Here is a 17,125-nt window from a genome sequence, read left to right on the forward strand (position 1 = left end):
CATTTTACTGCCATTTCATAAATGGGTTAAAAGAGGCCTTTGCTCAGAGAACCCGTGTCCCTTGGTGCAAGGATGTGTAGTTATACAGGGGCACGTGCAAGGGACCCTTGGCCCTGTGTTGCTTCTTCTGAGCCATGCAGGCATGCTGTCTGTGGGCTTGGAGATCTTGGCTCCTTTCTTCTTTTCAGATTTTTATAATTTTTGTTTTTAATCTTCTATATTTGTTTACACTTTGTTGCTCCTGGTTTTGTATGGGAAAAGATTCCAGAGAATGACTGATTTTGAGACTTAATACATACTCATGCCAGGGAAGGAAATGGTCATGAGGCAGTTGTGAGTGTTCTCATTGTAAATCATGTGAGTGGAGCCCTGTATTGAGTAAACTTCTTCCCCTGTCCTTACCAGGTTACTTTGGCACTTTGTCAGCAGTGAGGGAAACAATAAAGTAAATACTGTAATGCTTAATCATTTTCCTGCTTACAAATGGACTCATATAAAAAATTCCATTCTGAGAAGGGCATTTTATGGAGCTGTTAACTCCTTTGTAAAGAGATGGTGGAAACAGATGGATAGATTGCAAAATAACTTGAGACTCCCAGAGTCTTCGCTAGCTCTTCACTTTGAATTTGAACACTTGGATCCTTCAAATTTGGAAATGGTAGATTAAGTGGAAACAGGATTGGGCTTTCTGACATCACTTAATAGTATAGTTGTTTATTTCAATAAAACAAAAGTAAGAAATCTTTAATATCCTACATTTCATTGAGCATTCCTAACCTTGAGGCTTTAGAAAGTGCTTTGATGTGTCTGTAGTACTTTTACTGTGAGAAATGTTCAACAAAGAAATGCTTCTCCCCTTCTCTTCTTCCTGCCCCCGCCCCCCAATAAATTTTCAGCATCAACAAAATCTTCCCTCTGGCCCAGTTTAGTACCAGAAGCACCTAATCACACCAGGTCTGCTCTCAAGGTCATACATGGTGTGTTTCTAAATGAGGTGATGTTTACTAAAAACGTAAATTTAATCTGTCTCTGAGGTTTTCTCTTTTTAAAGTTCATTTTGCCTTCCAGAAATGTGTATTGTTGTTTGGAATTTATAGGGCAATTGTAAAACCATCTATCGTGTGTGCTCTGTGCTCGTTTCCTGTTTCTTCCTTGTCCCCTTGCCTGGTCTTTCTGTTCCTTGATCCATCTAGCTCGTTCACCTCCTACTGGCTACTCTTTTGTTAACCTAGGGGCTTTGTATTTCTTAGTCACCCCATTGCTTTGCACACCTTGTTTATCTTACTTTATTAATCTCACGTTGACTTCCTAGACCAGGCTGTTCGGTGGGCTTTTTCAGGCCTCCGCTGCTGACTTCTTTGGCAGATAACTTTCTGTCTTGTCATGTCATCTTTCTTCCGTTCACCTTCAGATTATTTTTGCCTTTTAGCTCTTTAGAAAAAATTTCTCTCCTGCCAAAAATTAAGAGAAAAAAATTTGTCTCCTCATGATGTGGTTGCCATAGGCTTTAAGCTTCTTGGGCTGTGGTCTTAGAAGTGTTAAACTCTGGCTTAGCACACAACTGTAAATGCCATTGGAGTAGATAACTCTGAATGTATCATCTGAGTGTGAAATTCTGCCATTCTAGAGCACCTATATTATAACCTTATGTGACCTGTCAGTCCTCTACTATTGCGTGTGTGTGTGTTTTTGATTTTTGTGTGCCCTCTTCAAGAAACCATGTGTCATCTTGGCTGAGTTAGTTCATAGATTCATACAATTTATAGGTAAGAGCGCTTTAAAAATGGTATCATTTCATCACCTGTTTCACTGGTGAGGAAAAAGACCTCAGTTTGTTTAGTGACTGCCATCAGATCAGACCTTAGTGGGAAGCCTGGGAGAGAATGCCCATCTCGGCGTTCTAGCCAGCGTTTTTCTATCCAAGTTGATTCTTGAAAAATTTTCTGATTTCAAATACTTTTGATTAAGGTGTGATTCCTAGTTTCATCCCCATATCTGGAAGTACTTCACCGATATGGGTAATTATTGCTAAAGAATTTTGTAATTTATGCCAGTGACTATCAATCAAATGCCTCGTGTGTGTGATGAGGGTGGGTTTGTGCTTTGTTGGCATACGAAAGAAGCATCTGACTTTATTTTTGCCCTCAGCAATTTTGAGAACTTAGTCGAATTTATTAAAAATTCACCCATATTTTTTTTTCTTTTTCTGCTCTTTCTTTAGATCTTGTGCTTCATCCCCACTTTAAAAAATATCTTGACTATCTTTTCTTTCACTACTGTGAGACAAACATATGTTGATCTCTAATTATGTGTTAGGCATGAGCATGGAGGATGCAGAGTAAACCCCAGCGTCCAAGGACGTGTTGCACGTGGCCTTTGGGTCCAGCTCACAAAGCACACAGTGCACTTGATGCAATGATTCCCAACCAAACCAGTTTTGCCTCCCCCTAAGACATTAGGCAGTGTCCGAAAACGTGTCCTTGTCACAACTAGATGGAGTGAGGAGAAATGCTACTAGCATTCCGAGTAGAGGTCAGTGATACTGTTCAACATCCCACAATGCATTAGAACGTGCCGCCCCCTCCTCCACCGACCACCAGCCAAGAACTACCTGACTCCAAATGTCCGTACTGTCAAGGTTGAGAAACCTAGGTATATAGTGATCATTGCTGTGTTCAAAACAGGTACCATGTTCTTGATGTGTTTAGTGCATGGCGCCATCTCATGATAAAGGTGTGGATACGTTACTATTGCCCCTGGTTTGGTTTGGGGGTCTGAGTTGAATCTGGAGGACAAGAAGAAAGGACAGGCATAGTAAGCAGGGGAATGGTGTGGGCAACCATCCAGCGGCGACAGGGCCATCTGGGGCCCTGCAGTTTGCTCATCATGGCTAGAACTTGAGAGAGAAAGCTGAAGGCGAGAGAGGAAGTACCTCAAGAAGAGGGTGAGGAGGTAACAAAGGAGAAACCCGGAAGTGAGTGGCTTTGGATGCCATGCTGAGGAATTTGGGTCTTCATGTAAAGGCTGTAGGAAACCAAAAAGAGGTTTTAAGTGGACCATCACATGTTCAGATTTGTCTTTTGGAAGGGCAACTTCAGTGTTTCAAGGAGAACTAATTGGAAGGGAGCAACTAGAGATAAGAAGTTGACTCAGAGGCTGTTGCACTCATTCAGGTAAGGAATGAGCCAAGGAGTTACAGTAGGGATGGGAAGATGGTTGACTTTCAGATACTGAGAGAGGCTGAATCTATTGGCTGGGCACCAGGGAAGAGAGGAGTAAGAGTCGGGTCACTGATTCCTGACTTGGACCAGTGTAGCTAGAGCACACGTACCCCTTCCCCAAAGGGAGATGTATGGGTCTGTCAACAGCAGCCGCACTAGGCTTCACGCCCGGCATCTTTGGGGGACTCCTGCCCTTTCTGTCAGTGCTGGATGTAGCCCCTGCGAAGCAGAGATGAAGCCTGCCATGTTAGCACATCTGCCCATAAAGAAGGAGCGAGAACAGGGCCGCTGCCATAAAAACTTCTTATGGGCAGGAGGGGAGAATGGAAATGCCCCATAGCTACTGCTTCGCATCCTGGTGGAGAAGCATAGCAGGACCCCTGTGTGCTGGCCGCAGAGCGAGCTCTTTGGTTGGCCAGTTTGGCTGCTTTGGGTTTTGTTCTCTGAGAGGAGCTCTTTTGTCCATTGTCCTTTGTAGCTCATCCGGGAGGGTGTAATTCATGTTTCAGCTCAGATGTCCCCTCCTCGGAGAGCTTTTCTTCCACCTCCCGATATAAAACAGGCATCTGGTTTTTAATTGCCGTATTGTAGCTGTCGGCTGGACGCACATTGTCGGCAATGATCTAGTCCATTTACTTGTACTTTTTCTTCCCCTCTTCTACTGGAACAGCAGGCCGTGAGTGGAGGAGGGGCTTTGGCGGACGTGTTCATTCTGAGTCATTAATACCTACAGTATCTGGCTCAACATATTTTTTGAAAGCGTGGATAAATGCATGAGAAAGATAAAGAATGCTGAAAAAGGAACAGGATTAAAGAGTTTTTTGTTTTTGTTTTTGTTTTTAACTTTCTGTAGGAGAGAGGAAAAGGAGTTCAGTTTGGATGAAATGGGCTTTAGCAGTATTCAGGTACAGCGGTCCAGGAGGCCACTGAACCCACAAGTGACACTCAGGAAGGAAGTTGTAGTAACACTGGCTCATGTTTACCGAACCCCTTCCTCAGTGCCAGGCTCTGTTCTCAGCCCTTTCCTGATCTTAGGAAAGTGGAGCTGCGTGTACATTTGTGGAAGCAGGAGAATCAAACGGTGGAATGGGGACATTCAGAGAGTGTGCATGAGAAAAACAACAGGGACAGAATCCCAGGGGACACGGAATGTGAGAGCCCAGCAGAGAAAGAGGCACCTCTCCCTCCGAAGGAGCCACCAGAGGGGCAGAGGGGGCTCAGGGAGATGATGACGTGTAGGAATCCAGGGGAGGGGTGCAGGGCGGAGAGCTCCCGGGCTGTCTCAGAGGGATCTGAAAAGTGTCCATGGCCCTCAGCATCGAGAAGTGACCTGGGGAGAGCTGTCTGAGGAAACCATGGGGAAAGGAAAGAAAGGAAGTAGGTTGAGGGTTGGAGAAACTAGTCATGCGCTGCTGAAGCGAGCGCGAGGGTTGGAGAACTTACCGTTGCCCCTGAGAAAGGGCTGGTAGGAGGACGGGTCCGAAAACGCAGCGTCGGTGGGGGGTGGGGGACTGGCTACCGTGTGTTTCCGAGGGTCGGTGGAGGGGTGGGAATCGATGGCCGCCAGAGCACTGGTGGAGGAGCGTCCTCAGACATATCTGTTAGCTGGTTTCTTTGTATTTCCTGCGAACCCTTTGATTTTCCTGTCCTGTCATTTTCCTAGCCGAATGGGAGCAGCCGGAGCTTACCAGCTGCCACACTGCTTCCCTGCTTAGGGCGTGGTGGGGACTGGGCCGCGTCAGCCCAGGGGCGCAGGTTCTAGGGAGAGTCCCTTTATTTCTGTTGCTGGGATCGGCTGTTCGTTTTGTGGTTTTTCAGGACACCGTGGCAGCACATGATTACGTTCCTACTTATTTCCAGCAGCCCTGACGTGCTGGTTGCACGAAAGCCATCTTCTAGAAGCCGTCAGGCTGCCCAGAGTTAAAGACTTTGCACCACAAAGTCCCCACCTGCACGTTTAATAAGGAAGCCTGAATTACATACGTAACCTAGGAATGTACGAATGTACATCAACTTTCTTTTACTTTTGCAGTGACAGCCGTTAGGTTCCAAACCGAGGAAGTAAAGATCGTGTTTTTAGAATATGCTGTTCAAATGTAAAATATACCTTGGTTCCTTGATGCATGGCTGCTAAAACTATTCACCTGGCTTGATAATTTCTGAATCTATACTGAGATTGTCTACAATGGAGTCAAGTTATATAGAAAATTTTTCTCTTTGTTGCTTTTGAGAGAAATTAACATTTGAGAGAATTAAAATAAAAAAAAGGCTCTGGACTCCGGAGCCTAAGAAGTTCATCTCTTTCGATAATCTGCTTACAAATGTGAACAAATTACGTGAGAGCATGTGAAAAATCTACAAACACAAAACTCTACAAAGTAGTTATTTGTAAGTTTTCTTTTAAAACTAGCCTGCTTCTTCAAGGATGATAGTTACTCCATCAGCACCGTGAAGTATGTTCAGCCAAAGTGTCTGGACCAGACATTTGATTGTTGCCAGCCAGGACAAACTGGCCTCCGATCTGGGAAGGACCAGATGGGGCAGGATCACTCAGGAGGAGAAGATAGTTGTACATGTTTCTCAGAGATGGTAAAATTTGGTACTCACATTTTCAATAACACCATTGACTATGTGACTGGTAAGGAGTCACTTTACTCCCTCAAAAAATATACTTCTTGCTGTTTCTCAGCTTTTTGTTGGTAGGACTTCTTTATACTCTTAAAATTCTTTGAAGACCTCAAAGAGATTTCTGTTTATATAGGCTATATTGGTTGATATTTACTAAATTAGATAAAAATTTGAACAATTTACCAATTCATTTAAAAATACCAGTAAGGAGTTCATTAATGCTTACACAACTAGCATGTTTTGTATGAAAAATAACTACGCTTTTTAAAATTTAGGGAGAAAAAATGGCATCGCTATGCATTTTTGTCAGTCTTGTTAATATCTCGCTTAATCGAAGAGAGCTGGATTCTTAAATCTGCTTCCACATTCAGCCTGTCATTTGGGATATTTCACTATAAGTCGTGAAAGAATGAAAGTGAAAAAGGTGAATCATGTCTTAGTATTTCTGAGAAAGTAATTGTGAGCTCATGGGCCCTACAAGTGTTTCATGGACCGCCCGGGGGATCCTTGGGCCACACTTTGAGAACCACTCGGCTAAACCATGTTCAAAGGAGGGACCATTGCCTTGGTTTCCTCTTCTGTTCCTCGGGGTCTGGTAAATCTTCATTATATTGACTCCTCAAATGTGTTTAGTGATTCACTTTCCTCTATAAAATCCAGAGAAAGGACCCATCTGGTGAATCAGGACTGAACTCCCGTTCCAGGATGCCCTAATTAGTCACAGTGTAAGAATCCATCTCGGGCCTTTGACTCAGCAGCCAGAGAGGTGCCACTGGACCCTTTTCCCTGTGTCTGGTGACACTGCAGACTGGTTACAAATCAAGATAAGTAGTTTAGGGGAAAAGTATTCTCTTTATAGTACAGTGAGTTCTAGGAAGTCCTGGAGGCGGCGGGGGGAAAGAAGCTAGAATCATCTTTAGAAACAGTGGGAAAGTCTCTGCGGAAGTGTTAGGGGCTTGCTGGCGCATGGGATCCACTCTGCTCTCCAGAAAGCATATGTACTCTTCCAGTTCCTAATTTCTGCACCGAGGCAATGGCAGGTGGCCTGAAGAGCGAGTGGGAAGCAGTAATCAGCTCTCCAAGTAACAGCACTCTCATTTTGCCAAATGTTATGTTACTGTTTCTCCAAACTTGTGGTAGAAATATGCAAACTTAGGCTGAAAATATGCATACTGTTAGTATTAAGTTTGCAGACTTTTGATAAAATGTAGGTAAACAGTATCAAAAGGTATCTTAAAATTATATAGTAAATTTTGCAAAAAACAAATATGTATATGACTTAGGATATTTACATTGGAGACAATTTATGTATCAGCTACGTGAGGAAAACTCTTCATGAATACAGTAGCATAAAAGCAGTTGTTTATGCATTTGACTTGCAAAGAAATGGAAGCAAAATCATTTTAAAAACAGCATGATTTTGTCTGCTTTATGTGAATGAGTAGTGGCATTTTCTAACTGCTTGCCTCGTGGGCACATAAATCATCATGGTGCATTCTTACTAATAGTCTTTGAACTTCTTTCTCTGTCCTTTTCCTCCGCGCCGTATATTGCTGCCTTTAGCGCTTCAGCATGGAGGGGATCTCAAATGTCATTCAGAATGGCCTCCGCCACACCTTTGGAAATTCAGGTGGAGAGAAACAGGTGCTCGGTTATCCTTATTTTCCTCATTCTCTGCTTTTTCATTCCCTGTGTAAGTGAAGGTCCTGAAAGCTGTCACTTTTACTAATTTACTAAGACTATTGCTTAAAAGGGAGAAGTGAAAGTTCATCATATCTATAGTCTCGATAATGCTTAGGATTTCCCTTTAGGAAAAAGCATTTTTCATATTGCGCAACAGACTAAATGCGTTCTTAATACGTGTTTTAGAGCTCCATTTTCCACTGCCGTTAAAGAAATTGCATTGACCTCCTGAGCTGCATGTGTAGAATATATAACTAAACTAGAATATGCTACTGTAATTCTAAAAGTCTGAGAAACAAGGTGTCATTTTGGGAGGAAGAAAGCTGATCTCAGTAGCTTTTTGATTAAAGTTCTAGGTCAAACATGTTGATAAGAGTATATCTTACCTCCTTTTAGATGAAATTCAGGTGCTTTTAAGGTGTATCGTGTAGTCAGACAACTCAGTTGTCTGTCAAGTGAGGCATGAGATGTGATTTATGCAGAATTCTACATGGCTATAAATATACCTGCAGTCAGATGTGTAGCCGTTTTGTTTAATGACCTAAGGAAGATCATGAACACGGGACACACATCTACATTAATGAGTATACTTAAAATGACTTTTCACAATTTGAAATTTTCACATCAAAAAGTAAACCTCTCACATTAGCTTGAGCATTTGAACCTAGGGTTTTTACTAAAAGATAGTTTCTGTGTTACTCAAAGAAGAGAAAACAGTCGATATCAAAGAATCCTTCACATTGACATTTACAGCTCCAGTGAGGGATGGTCGAAATTTCGTTTTTCTTCTGGCCCCTCTCACCTGTCTCAGACGCACAGGACGGTAAAGTCACTTCCAGAGTGACCCACACGGGGGAAGCCTGAGAGCGTGGCCAGAGAGCGTGCTCGAGGGGTGGCTTCCTGATGCTGTCAGAGCGCTGCTTCCCTGACAATGCATGCTATTCGTGAAGCCCCGCGGGGGCTGGCTTCCTGCCTTCTGTGTATTCACAAGGACACATTCACTTCCACAACTCGGTAACTGCTTTTAGAAGTCTACACCAAAAAGTTGGTGGGACTTGTTTCCTAAACACGGAATAATTCACTTTTCCTACTTCTCTGTACCTAGGGAGCCAGTTCTCATGAAACCATTTTAGCTTGTTTTTTGATTATGAGCTCACTCAGGGGTGCAATCGCTCAAAGGAGGATTAGGACCAGAGCTGAGATGAAGGGCCAGCACTAAACACTGGGTGGATCTGAAGGATTCTCCGTGAAATCAGTAGCTCTCCAGATGAGCACAGGCAGACCACACTGCACTATAGGGTTTTTGGTAGAGTGGTCAGAATAGGAACATCTGGACAATAAATTTTAGGTTCTGCTCCCCTGGGATGTAGTTACAGGCCATAACTGAAACTTGTGAGCCTTCACTGTAGTGAATGAGGCAGTTTGTCTCCACATCAGATGAGAATTTTCATTATTCACCAGGCCATTCTCTCCTTTCACTTTTCTCTTTTCCTTTAATGCCTTTGAACTTTTAAACTACTTACAAATTACTTAAAACAGTAATAATAATACACCTCTAAAATTAATTGTGTAATATTACATGTGCCTATGTCAGCTTCTGGAAGAAGCTGGTGTGTGTTTTTAAGTTGTCGGATTATACACATGACCATTTTATTCAACCAGAAAAAAATGGTCTGAAACAGAATTATTTGGCTGTTGGGAATTATTTGGTCATGCAGAACTGTTGCAACTATTTTTTCAGTTTTAAATTACTCTTTTCCAAGTATGTTGGAAATGTGCAAGAAGAGTGTTAGATAAGACTTGACTTTAAAAATGAACAACTTGTAAAGATCACCCTCAGACCTACTTTTGTGAAATTTTCAATAACTGAAAGGTGAAAAAATGGGTATTTATTTTAACGTTGGGTTTGTTTGAAGCAGATGGAAGTAGGCAAAAAATACAGAGACAGCTGAGAGGTAGATACCTGTATTCCAAACTAAAGAAGGTCGTGTTTCATGTTGTAAAATAGAACCCGTAGTAACTGTATCAAAGTTTTACAGATAAGGTCATTCTGACTTAAGTGACTTTTTTTTTTTTTTTTAACTTGGCAGTACTTGACAACAGTCATTCCTTATGAGAAAAAAAATGGACCACCATCTGTTGAAGATCTTCAAATACTAACAAAAAGTGAGCAAAGACAAAATTAAACTGTTACTTTATTTACTGTTGCTGATTCTAAATACTGATTTTGGTTGATTGATCGTTGCTATGTTTGTTTTGTCAATTTAGGATAGTAAATGACAGATGTCATCATTTATTGAGAATGAGACCATAAATGGCTATACCATCAAACATGACAGTAAAATCGAGTTGATTTGTAATTTTTGTACTTTTTCTTACCTTTTGAAATATTTACAAGCTGAACTTTTGAGGGAAAAATGTGTAACTTGATTCTCCATCGTCTCTTGTATGTTTAAGAACATATTTTTCAATAGATAAGGTGTTTCATGGATATTACATAAATATGACTGTCAGTAAGTCAGTAGGAAAGATTTAGAAGGTGGCCGGAATCACTCTCCTTTCTTAGGAATGTAGAACCCAAGGTAATAGTCATAAGCAGAAAATAAATTGATAGTAATATTTTAAGAATATTATTCAGTGAATATTGAAAAGGCCTATTCTCTGCCAGGCTGTGTTCTGGGCATTGAGATACTTTAGCAGACAAAAATACTCCAACTTCAAGAGGCTTACATTTTACAACAATTTGTGAGACCTAAACATACAGTCTACTGATTATCTGTTATGATAGCCATACATGAGCAATGAATTCTGGTTCTATCCTATTATTTACAGTGATATCCTTGGAGGTTACCTATCCCTCTCTTGGTTACAATGAAAAACAAGGATAAACATATTTGCTGTGTTTCCCTCATAGTAAATAAATGAACATAGTGTGATTTGGGGTAAGTCAATCACTGAGCTTTGTTTTCCTTGAAGGGACTGGGTTTGCCAGTCTGTTACCTGTTGATTAAACAAGGATCCAAATAAGAGGGAATCACAGAAATGCATCTTGGTGATGATATGTAGTTTGGAATTCAGGGATATGCAAGTGAGGGTATCGTGTGCGCAAGCTGCCTGCTGCCTTCTTCTACCCGAAGTCGTTATTCTTTCCTTTGGTGAAAGATACTTTCAAAACATTTTATACTAAGATACAGATAAATCAAGTGATGACCCCAGTCTGAGAGAGAGAGAATGAAGAAATTAACTGGGTGGCCTGCCCTCTGATTTTCCTCATGAAGTTATGAGTGTCCAAGATCACACAGGGGAATTCTTAATTACAGGCCTGGGTCTTTTAATTCCCAGTCCACTGTACTTTCTAATAATGTTAGCCTATGGCACGTGATTTTATATAGAACAGAACACCAATCTAAAACACAATGGGAAGCAGGGATACTGAACGGAGTTGCCCTGTGAGAAGGGAACATAAATATTGCCTGGAAGCCAGGAATTACGGAAAGACCTCGGCTTCTCAGAGCACAGACAGACAGGCTGGGCCAAGCTGAAGACCTCGTTATTCCCACATCAGAATGTCCTCAGGCTGACCCTTAGATGATAGTTGTGTAGATGGCACAGTTTAGAGTCTCTGGGTGAGTGGATGTGTATGGGGTGTGAATGAATGCCCAAGTTAGTATGGGTTTCACTTTGAAGTAAAGAGCGGTTATGTTCTAAAAACTTAAGAGGGGGTTGTTGGGGAGCTGGGGCTCTGCTGCCGCCACCTCTCGATGTTTATGGTGAAAGCCCCAGGGAGACTCTTGCAGCCTTTATGGTTGTGTAGCCTTCCTCATAAAAGCTTCTGGAAGTACAGTATCAACAGTAATAAGAATGAGAATACTGTTGTGTTAGTAATTACAGCTAATGCTTACGTAGCATATATTCTGTGTTGGGTGCTATTCTAAGTCCTTCACGTCTGAATTAGTAATTTGATAATCCCGACAAGCCTTTGGGGCTGGTCTGATGACTGTTGTCATGTTACAGATGAGCAACTTGGTGCACTGACTGGTTGAGTAACTTGCTCAGAGTCCCACAGCTGGGAAGTGGGACAGCCAGGGTTTAAGCCCAGGTAGATACCGTGTCGTTTTGTCGTGTGTCTGGGGAAGCAGTGCGGCATTCTCCCCAGGGTGCTCTGGGGAAAGTTTGAGGTAGTGGTCACTGGGAAAGTGTAGCATTTGTTTACGTGTTTCTCTGTGCACCTGCGTGGTCAAGATTTTTAATCACCCCGCAGCTGATCTCGCTATTTGTCTTTGTTTAGACATAAAATCATTCAAGATTCCCTAGAGGGTGAGGNCGTAGCATTTGTTTACGTGTTTCTCTGTGCACCTGCGTGGCCAAGATTTTTAATCACCCCGGCAGCTGATCTCGCTATTTGTCTTTGTTTAGACATAAAATCATTCAAGATTCCCTAGAGGGTGAGGCCAATGTACCTGTGCTTCCTCTATAGCATGCGAGCAGACAGCATGCCTGGGTGTTGCTTCAGGAGGTCTGCTCCTTATTTTGGCCTTTAAACATTTCCAAGAAGGCTGACAGATATGCTCCTTGGAGAAGGTGGCTCACTAGTCATTTATCTGAGAGCTTCTCCCGCTTGTGAGATGTGCAGACTGAGGGCCTGTCGCCTGCTCCTCTGAGCTCATGGAAGTGCTCACGATGGTCCCTCACTTTCCAGTGTTTATTATGACAGGCTTGAGGCTCTGGGTAAATAACCTGATTCTTCTTTGCTGGTGCCACTGTCTGGAAGTTTTGTATCAGGGAGAAGAGTCTCAGATACCAGGAATGTTCTCACCTGAATAATGACTTACTCAACTACAGTATGTTCTTGAGCATTGGCAGTTGTTTTTCCGTGGGCAGAAAGTAATCTCTAATTTGCATGGATTGATTATGCCTGATAATTAACAAAGGTTACAATGTAAATGAGATTTTCTATCTGAGTTTGAAATTATTGCCTAGTCTTTCTCTCCTTTATTTTGCAGTTCTTCGTGCCATGAAGGAGGACAGTGAAAAGGTTCCGAGCTTGTTAACTGATTATATACTGAAAGGTGAGTTTTATAATGGCATATGTGCAATGGTTGGGAAGTTTTGATTAGTCGATAAATACATTGTCTTGCTAATAGATGAAAAAATGCACTTTTATCATTCTCATTTGTGCAGAGCGAGGATAGATGCATGGCTTACTTATGCTACTCACATTATGAATTATGGTTGTATAAAATGCAACTTTTATTTGGGGTCTTGAGCTGGAAGGAATTTCCACAGCTCAGCTCTAGTAAGCATGGAGACAGGCAATGGAGGAAATATGGAGACGTTCCCACAATCATGTGTCTCAGGTATTGAGAGACACAGAATGGGGTTCAGTAGGGTGGTGTTTGCCATCTTGGGGACAACAGAAAGAGGACAGATCATGAGGACGGATGAAGGAAGAGATACCCAAAGGGAATATGAAGGGGATTTCTTGTAAGAGAAAGGAATGGGAGAGAGAGAAAGAATGCATTTTCATCAACTAGGACTGAAAAGTGAGCTGTAAATTTTAGCGAGATCAAGATCACAGTTTGGGAACAGTGATGAGGCAAAGGAAGGTCATTTGAGAAGTTAGGTTACTAACTGCCGAGGAAAGAGCAAAACTTGGATAATAAAGAGGGAACTGATGAACTTATTTGATTACAGGCAAAATTAACACTTTTCAATGAAATTATTTTTTTTTTTTATCAAGCAGCAGTTATTCAGGTGACAGATTTCCTAAGCAGCGTAAAATGCATCCTGTAGTATACGATCCAATATTGAGAGCAGTCCTCTCGGGAACATTCTGTGGGTTCTCTCCATCAGCGTTTCTGGCTGAACATAGGAGCGTTGGGATTTCTGAGTAACTCTGATGGGACATTTCTTCAACCGTAGCTTCATAAAGAGGGAACCTCAGTAGAATATACTGGGAGCTCGAAGTGAGCGACACATTGTCACCTGTGAGAGTGAAGTGGAACTGGTCATTAGTCGGTTAGGGGTGTGGGGGAGGGGGTTGAAGGAAGAGATTGAAATGTTTTAATAAGCCATTTCTTCTGATGGAGGGCTTTTACTTCCTATTACATTCCATTTTTTTTTTTTTTTAATACCTGACATCTTTGCTTTTATGTTGTGCTAGCACTGGTATGAAAGCTGGATTGTTCTGAAGTTTGTTCTTATAGATGTGACACAGGAATGAGATGAACATAAAGCACATGTCTCAGTTTTTAATTATTAACGGGTCCCTGGGGCACTGCTGTGGGCGCGAGATAGAATGAGCTTCCGAAGCGTTCTCTAGCTATTTTATCCTTTCACCGCACTGAGGAATTTTATGACCTGGAGAAGAGAGTTATCTGGGGGCAAATGATGTTTAAGCTTTTCCTCTGAAAACCTGGGCCTGTAACTGTGAACCTATCCCACGTGTCTTAGGGAAGCAGCACTTAGCTAATTCTGTTCCTCAGCCTCAGGCTACAGGTTCCAGCCTGTGAGTCCAGCTCGTCTACACCTGTTCTCCCGAGCTGCTCGTTTGCATGTGTTGTGGCTTTGCCTAGGCTCGATGAGGACTGGGTGGAAAAGAAGCGAGGGTGCAGACCACAGCGGCGACTCCGCACCCCAGACAAGTGATTGGGTGTGTGTAAAGCTCAGACGTGTCCAGTCGCATGGGACTGTCGGATGGGGCGCGACGGCAACTGCTCTCTTCCACCCATCCTGGAGGTCCGCAGCTGGTCAGCAATTGCTCTGCCTCAGGGGCCACTAGAACCCTTGCCTGGCAGGGCTTTCTGCTCAGGGGAGAACTCTCCTCCGGCTCCCTTGGTGGGACTTCCTCATAGCTGCTTTAACACCCAAGACTGGCTTGGCTGCTGAATACACCAGCTTAGTTTAAATGCAAAGGTCTAAAATGACAGAAGATAGAAAAGTGGCCTCATTTGGCCTGAGAAAAGTGGGATGGATGCTGTGTGGGCTACTCAAGCTTTCCCTCCCATCTGCTGCTTTACCTGGCGTGGCCTGCTGCACCCCCGCCCTCCAGGCTGTGCCGAAGGCTGGAGTGTGGACGTGCTTGCTGCTGTGCGCATGTGGAGACTTGAGCCCTTCTTTCAGTTACCAGGGAGCCTCTTTGTTGTGGTACGAGCTGGTCGGTATAGGGCGAACGTTACGGGCTCTTTGCTCTATGTAGTACCTAAGAGACATGGCCTTTTGGCATCTCATTTCTGGGCGATTTTAATACATGTGTCTTGAGAGAAATTTTCTCCGTTGGGTACAGCCTTTTAAAAAAAAAGTTGCTATTGTAGATCCTTGCATTAATATTGATTTCTCATCATTTAATAGTATATTTTTACAAACATAGATGTATATAATATGTGTATGCAAAGTATACATTTCTGTTTACGAGTTCGTCTTCTTCCCCTAGTTCTGTGTCCTACATAAGGTATCAGTCCAGGAGCAGCTTTCCCTTTCGCGGACTACAGGCTAGATTTCCTATGGCATTGTTCCGAAAGCTGGCTACCACCCCCTTCCTGCTGTTGGAGACTCCGCGCACTTGAACTTGGGTTTGTGATTCAGTGTTACTAGATCATGCTTTCACTAATTCTGTTATGAACCAAGAGATGTATGGCACGGTTTTGAATTCTACAGGTGTTTTTTGTTAAATGCTAACAATTATGAGCTCCTCTCTCCTCCAACTTTGTAGAGGAAGGGGGAGTGGTATGTGCGCATGTGCAGTTGCATTTTTCCTGCACTGACGGTTCGCCCGGTTGAGTTTTGTGGGTTTCTAGAGCTGCCCTGCACTGAAGAACTTGTTGAAAGCATTGAGAGATTCTTCAGTGATGGCCAGAACCCACCCTGATCTAGGGAGCGGTCAGGATGAATATTACCTACCAGTATTGTCCAGGGAGACGGACCCTGAAGCGTGGGCTGCCCTGGGAAGGGGCCGACCCGGCGCAGGCACTGCGGCGAGCCTCGCCGGGACCAGCTGGCGAGCACGGAGGCTGCTGCGCCTCACCACCGCCCCAGCTGTCACCGTCAAGTTGCCCTTCACTTTCAGAATCTTGTATTAACTCTGGATGCTTAAATGTTTTGCCTCCCGCGTCTGTGAACAAGTGTCCTTTAAAAGGAGTTTGTGTCCTTTAAGGTGCTTACCTGTGTGCTGCAGCCTCGCCCCACTCCCACTCGGGTTCTGTCCCCCCTACGCCTGCCTGTCTTCCTCAAGTCCCAGTCCTGGGAGCAGCGCCTCGTCCATAGATCCCTGGTCTCGAAACAACTTTGCCCAGTTCCACAAGTCATTGCCATTTAATAAATGTTGGAAGAAAGGGTAACATATGATTGAGAGACTGAGAGTTTTTGTTGTATTTGTTACGGGTTTTCTTTCCTTGCAGGGCTAGCTTCTGCCCTTTACTGTCTACACACGGTCTGTCACTACGGTGTGTGAGCTGGTGAGACCCTGGTCAGCTTCCCGCTGGTGAGGAGGGGCAGGGGGACCTTTGTAGATGGCCCGGGGTTGCTGTGGGAGGAGACGTTCTGCTCATTTCCTGGGCCTGTGAGGCATCCTGGCAGCTGCCTTTGACCAGCACCACGAGTGCGGTAGGCGTCACGGAGGGCCTGTCAGGGGGCTTCAGGGTCCATGTACACATCTGTGGGCCTGCGGCCCTTCCGTACTCCTCAGTCCGCCTGGGAACTGGGACACCAGAGCCAGGAAGGCAGCAGCTCGGTTAGGACTTGGATGCTGGTTCAGCAGCTCCGCTGTTACCTGGGTACATGCGGAACGCGACCTGGTTCCTTGTTCATTTGGTTTTTAAGATTTTATTTTTTAAGTAATCTCTACACCCAACTTGGGGCTTGAACTCACAACCTGGAGATCAAGAGTCCCATGCTTTACTGACTGAGCCAGCCAGGCGCCCCGAGATGGTTCTTTGTTTTATTAATGCTTTATTTGATAGTGAGTATGTGGGACTGACTGGCTTCCTGACCTTGACTTGAAGCTGCGTACTTATATACAGTAGTAACCTAAATTGATCCAAATTTGTAACAGCTTTGCCTGTACGAAGGCAATATCACTTTAGAGGACATATTACAGTCAGAAGTCCTTGAGGGTATGTTTTTTTGGAAGAGATTCAACAGTTCATTCTTAAGTTGATCCTTCTGGAGTGTATGAAGAGAGATTTTATCAACTCACAGTCTCCTTGTAATGAGATTTCTCTGATTCTGCTTGATAAACTCTGTCTTCTTCAGTGTAGACTACCAGTGTTTCCACCTCGACCCTTCTCGCACACACGGGGTCCGGATACCTGTGGGGAGCATGTTTCTGATTGGTTTTCAACAGGTAGGTTTTCAGTCTCCCTCTGAGCAGGTGTCCTGGGGCGTGTACCCCAAGGTGGGATTTCTTCCAAGGAGTCCCAGGGCAAGGCCCGCGCTTTGGGACGGGGGAACGTCAGCGGACTGACCACCTCAACACAAAAGGACGATCTGTCCTCTGTGTGATTTAGATTGTTTACCTGTTGCCAAGAACCAAGTCACGAATAGTTGCCTCACAGCTTTGGTTTTTGAAGAAAACAAAACAAACTGTAGACCTACAG

General features: G+C 43.6%; 1 protein-coding gene across 1 annotated transcript in view; it reads left to right on the plus strand.

Moving 5' to 3' along the window:
• Positions 1 to 15,872, plus strand: part of FEZ2 (fasciculation and elongation protein zeta 2) — a gene marked incomplete at its 5' end in the record, with an annotated part of 44,731 nt that extends 28,859 nt beyond the window's left edge. Inside the window, 4 exons of the mRNA XM_077764307.1 lie at positions 7,413 to 7,493; positions 9,623 to 9,698; positions 12,536 to 12,601; positions 14,965 to 15,872. Of these exons, the coding sequence (XP_077620433.1) occupies positions 7,413 to 7,493; positions 9,623 to 9,698; positions 12,536 to 12,601; positions 14,965 to 14,981 (240 nt within the window). The remainder of the gene's footprint in view (positions 1 to 7,412; positions 7,494 to 9,622; positions 9,699 to 12,535; positions 12,602 to 14,964) is intronic.
• Positions 15,873 to 17,125: the final 1,253 nt, after the last annotated feature.

Source organism: Crocuta crocuta, unplaced genomic scaffold (assembly GCF_008692635.1).
Source record: "Crocuta crocuta isolate KB4526 unplaced genomic scaffold, BGI_CrCroc_1.0 scaffold164, whole genome shotgun sequence".
In the NCBI taxonomy this organism is placed as follows: Eukaryota; Metazoa; Chordata; class Mammalia; order Carnivora; family Hyaenidae; genus Crocuta; species Crocuta crocuta.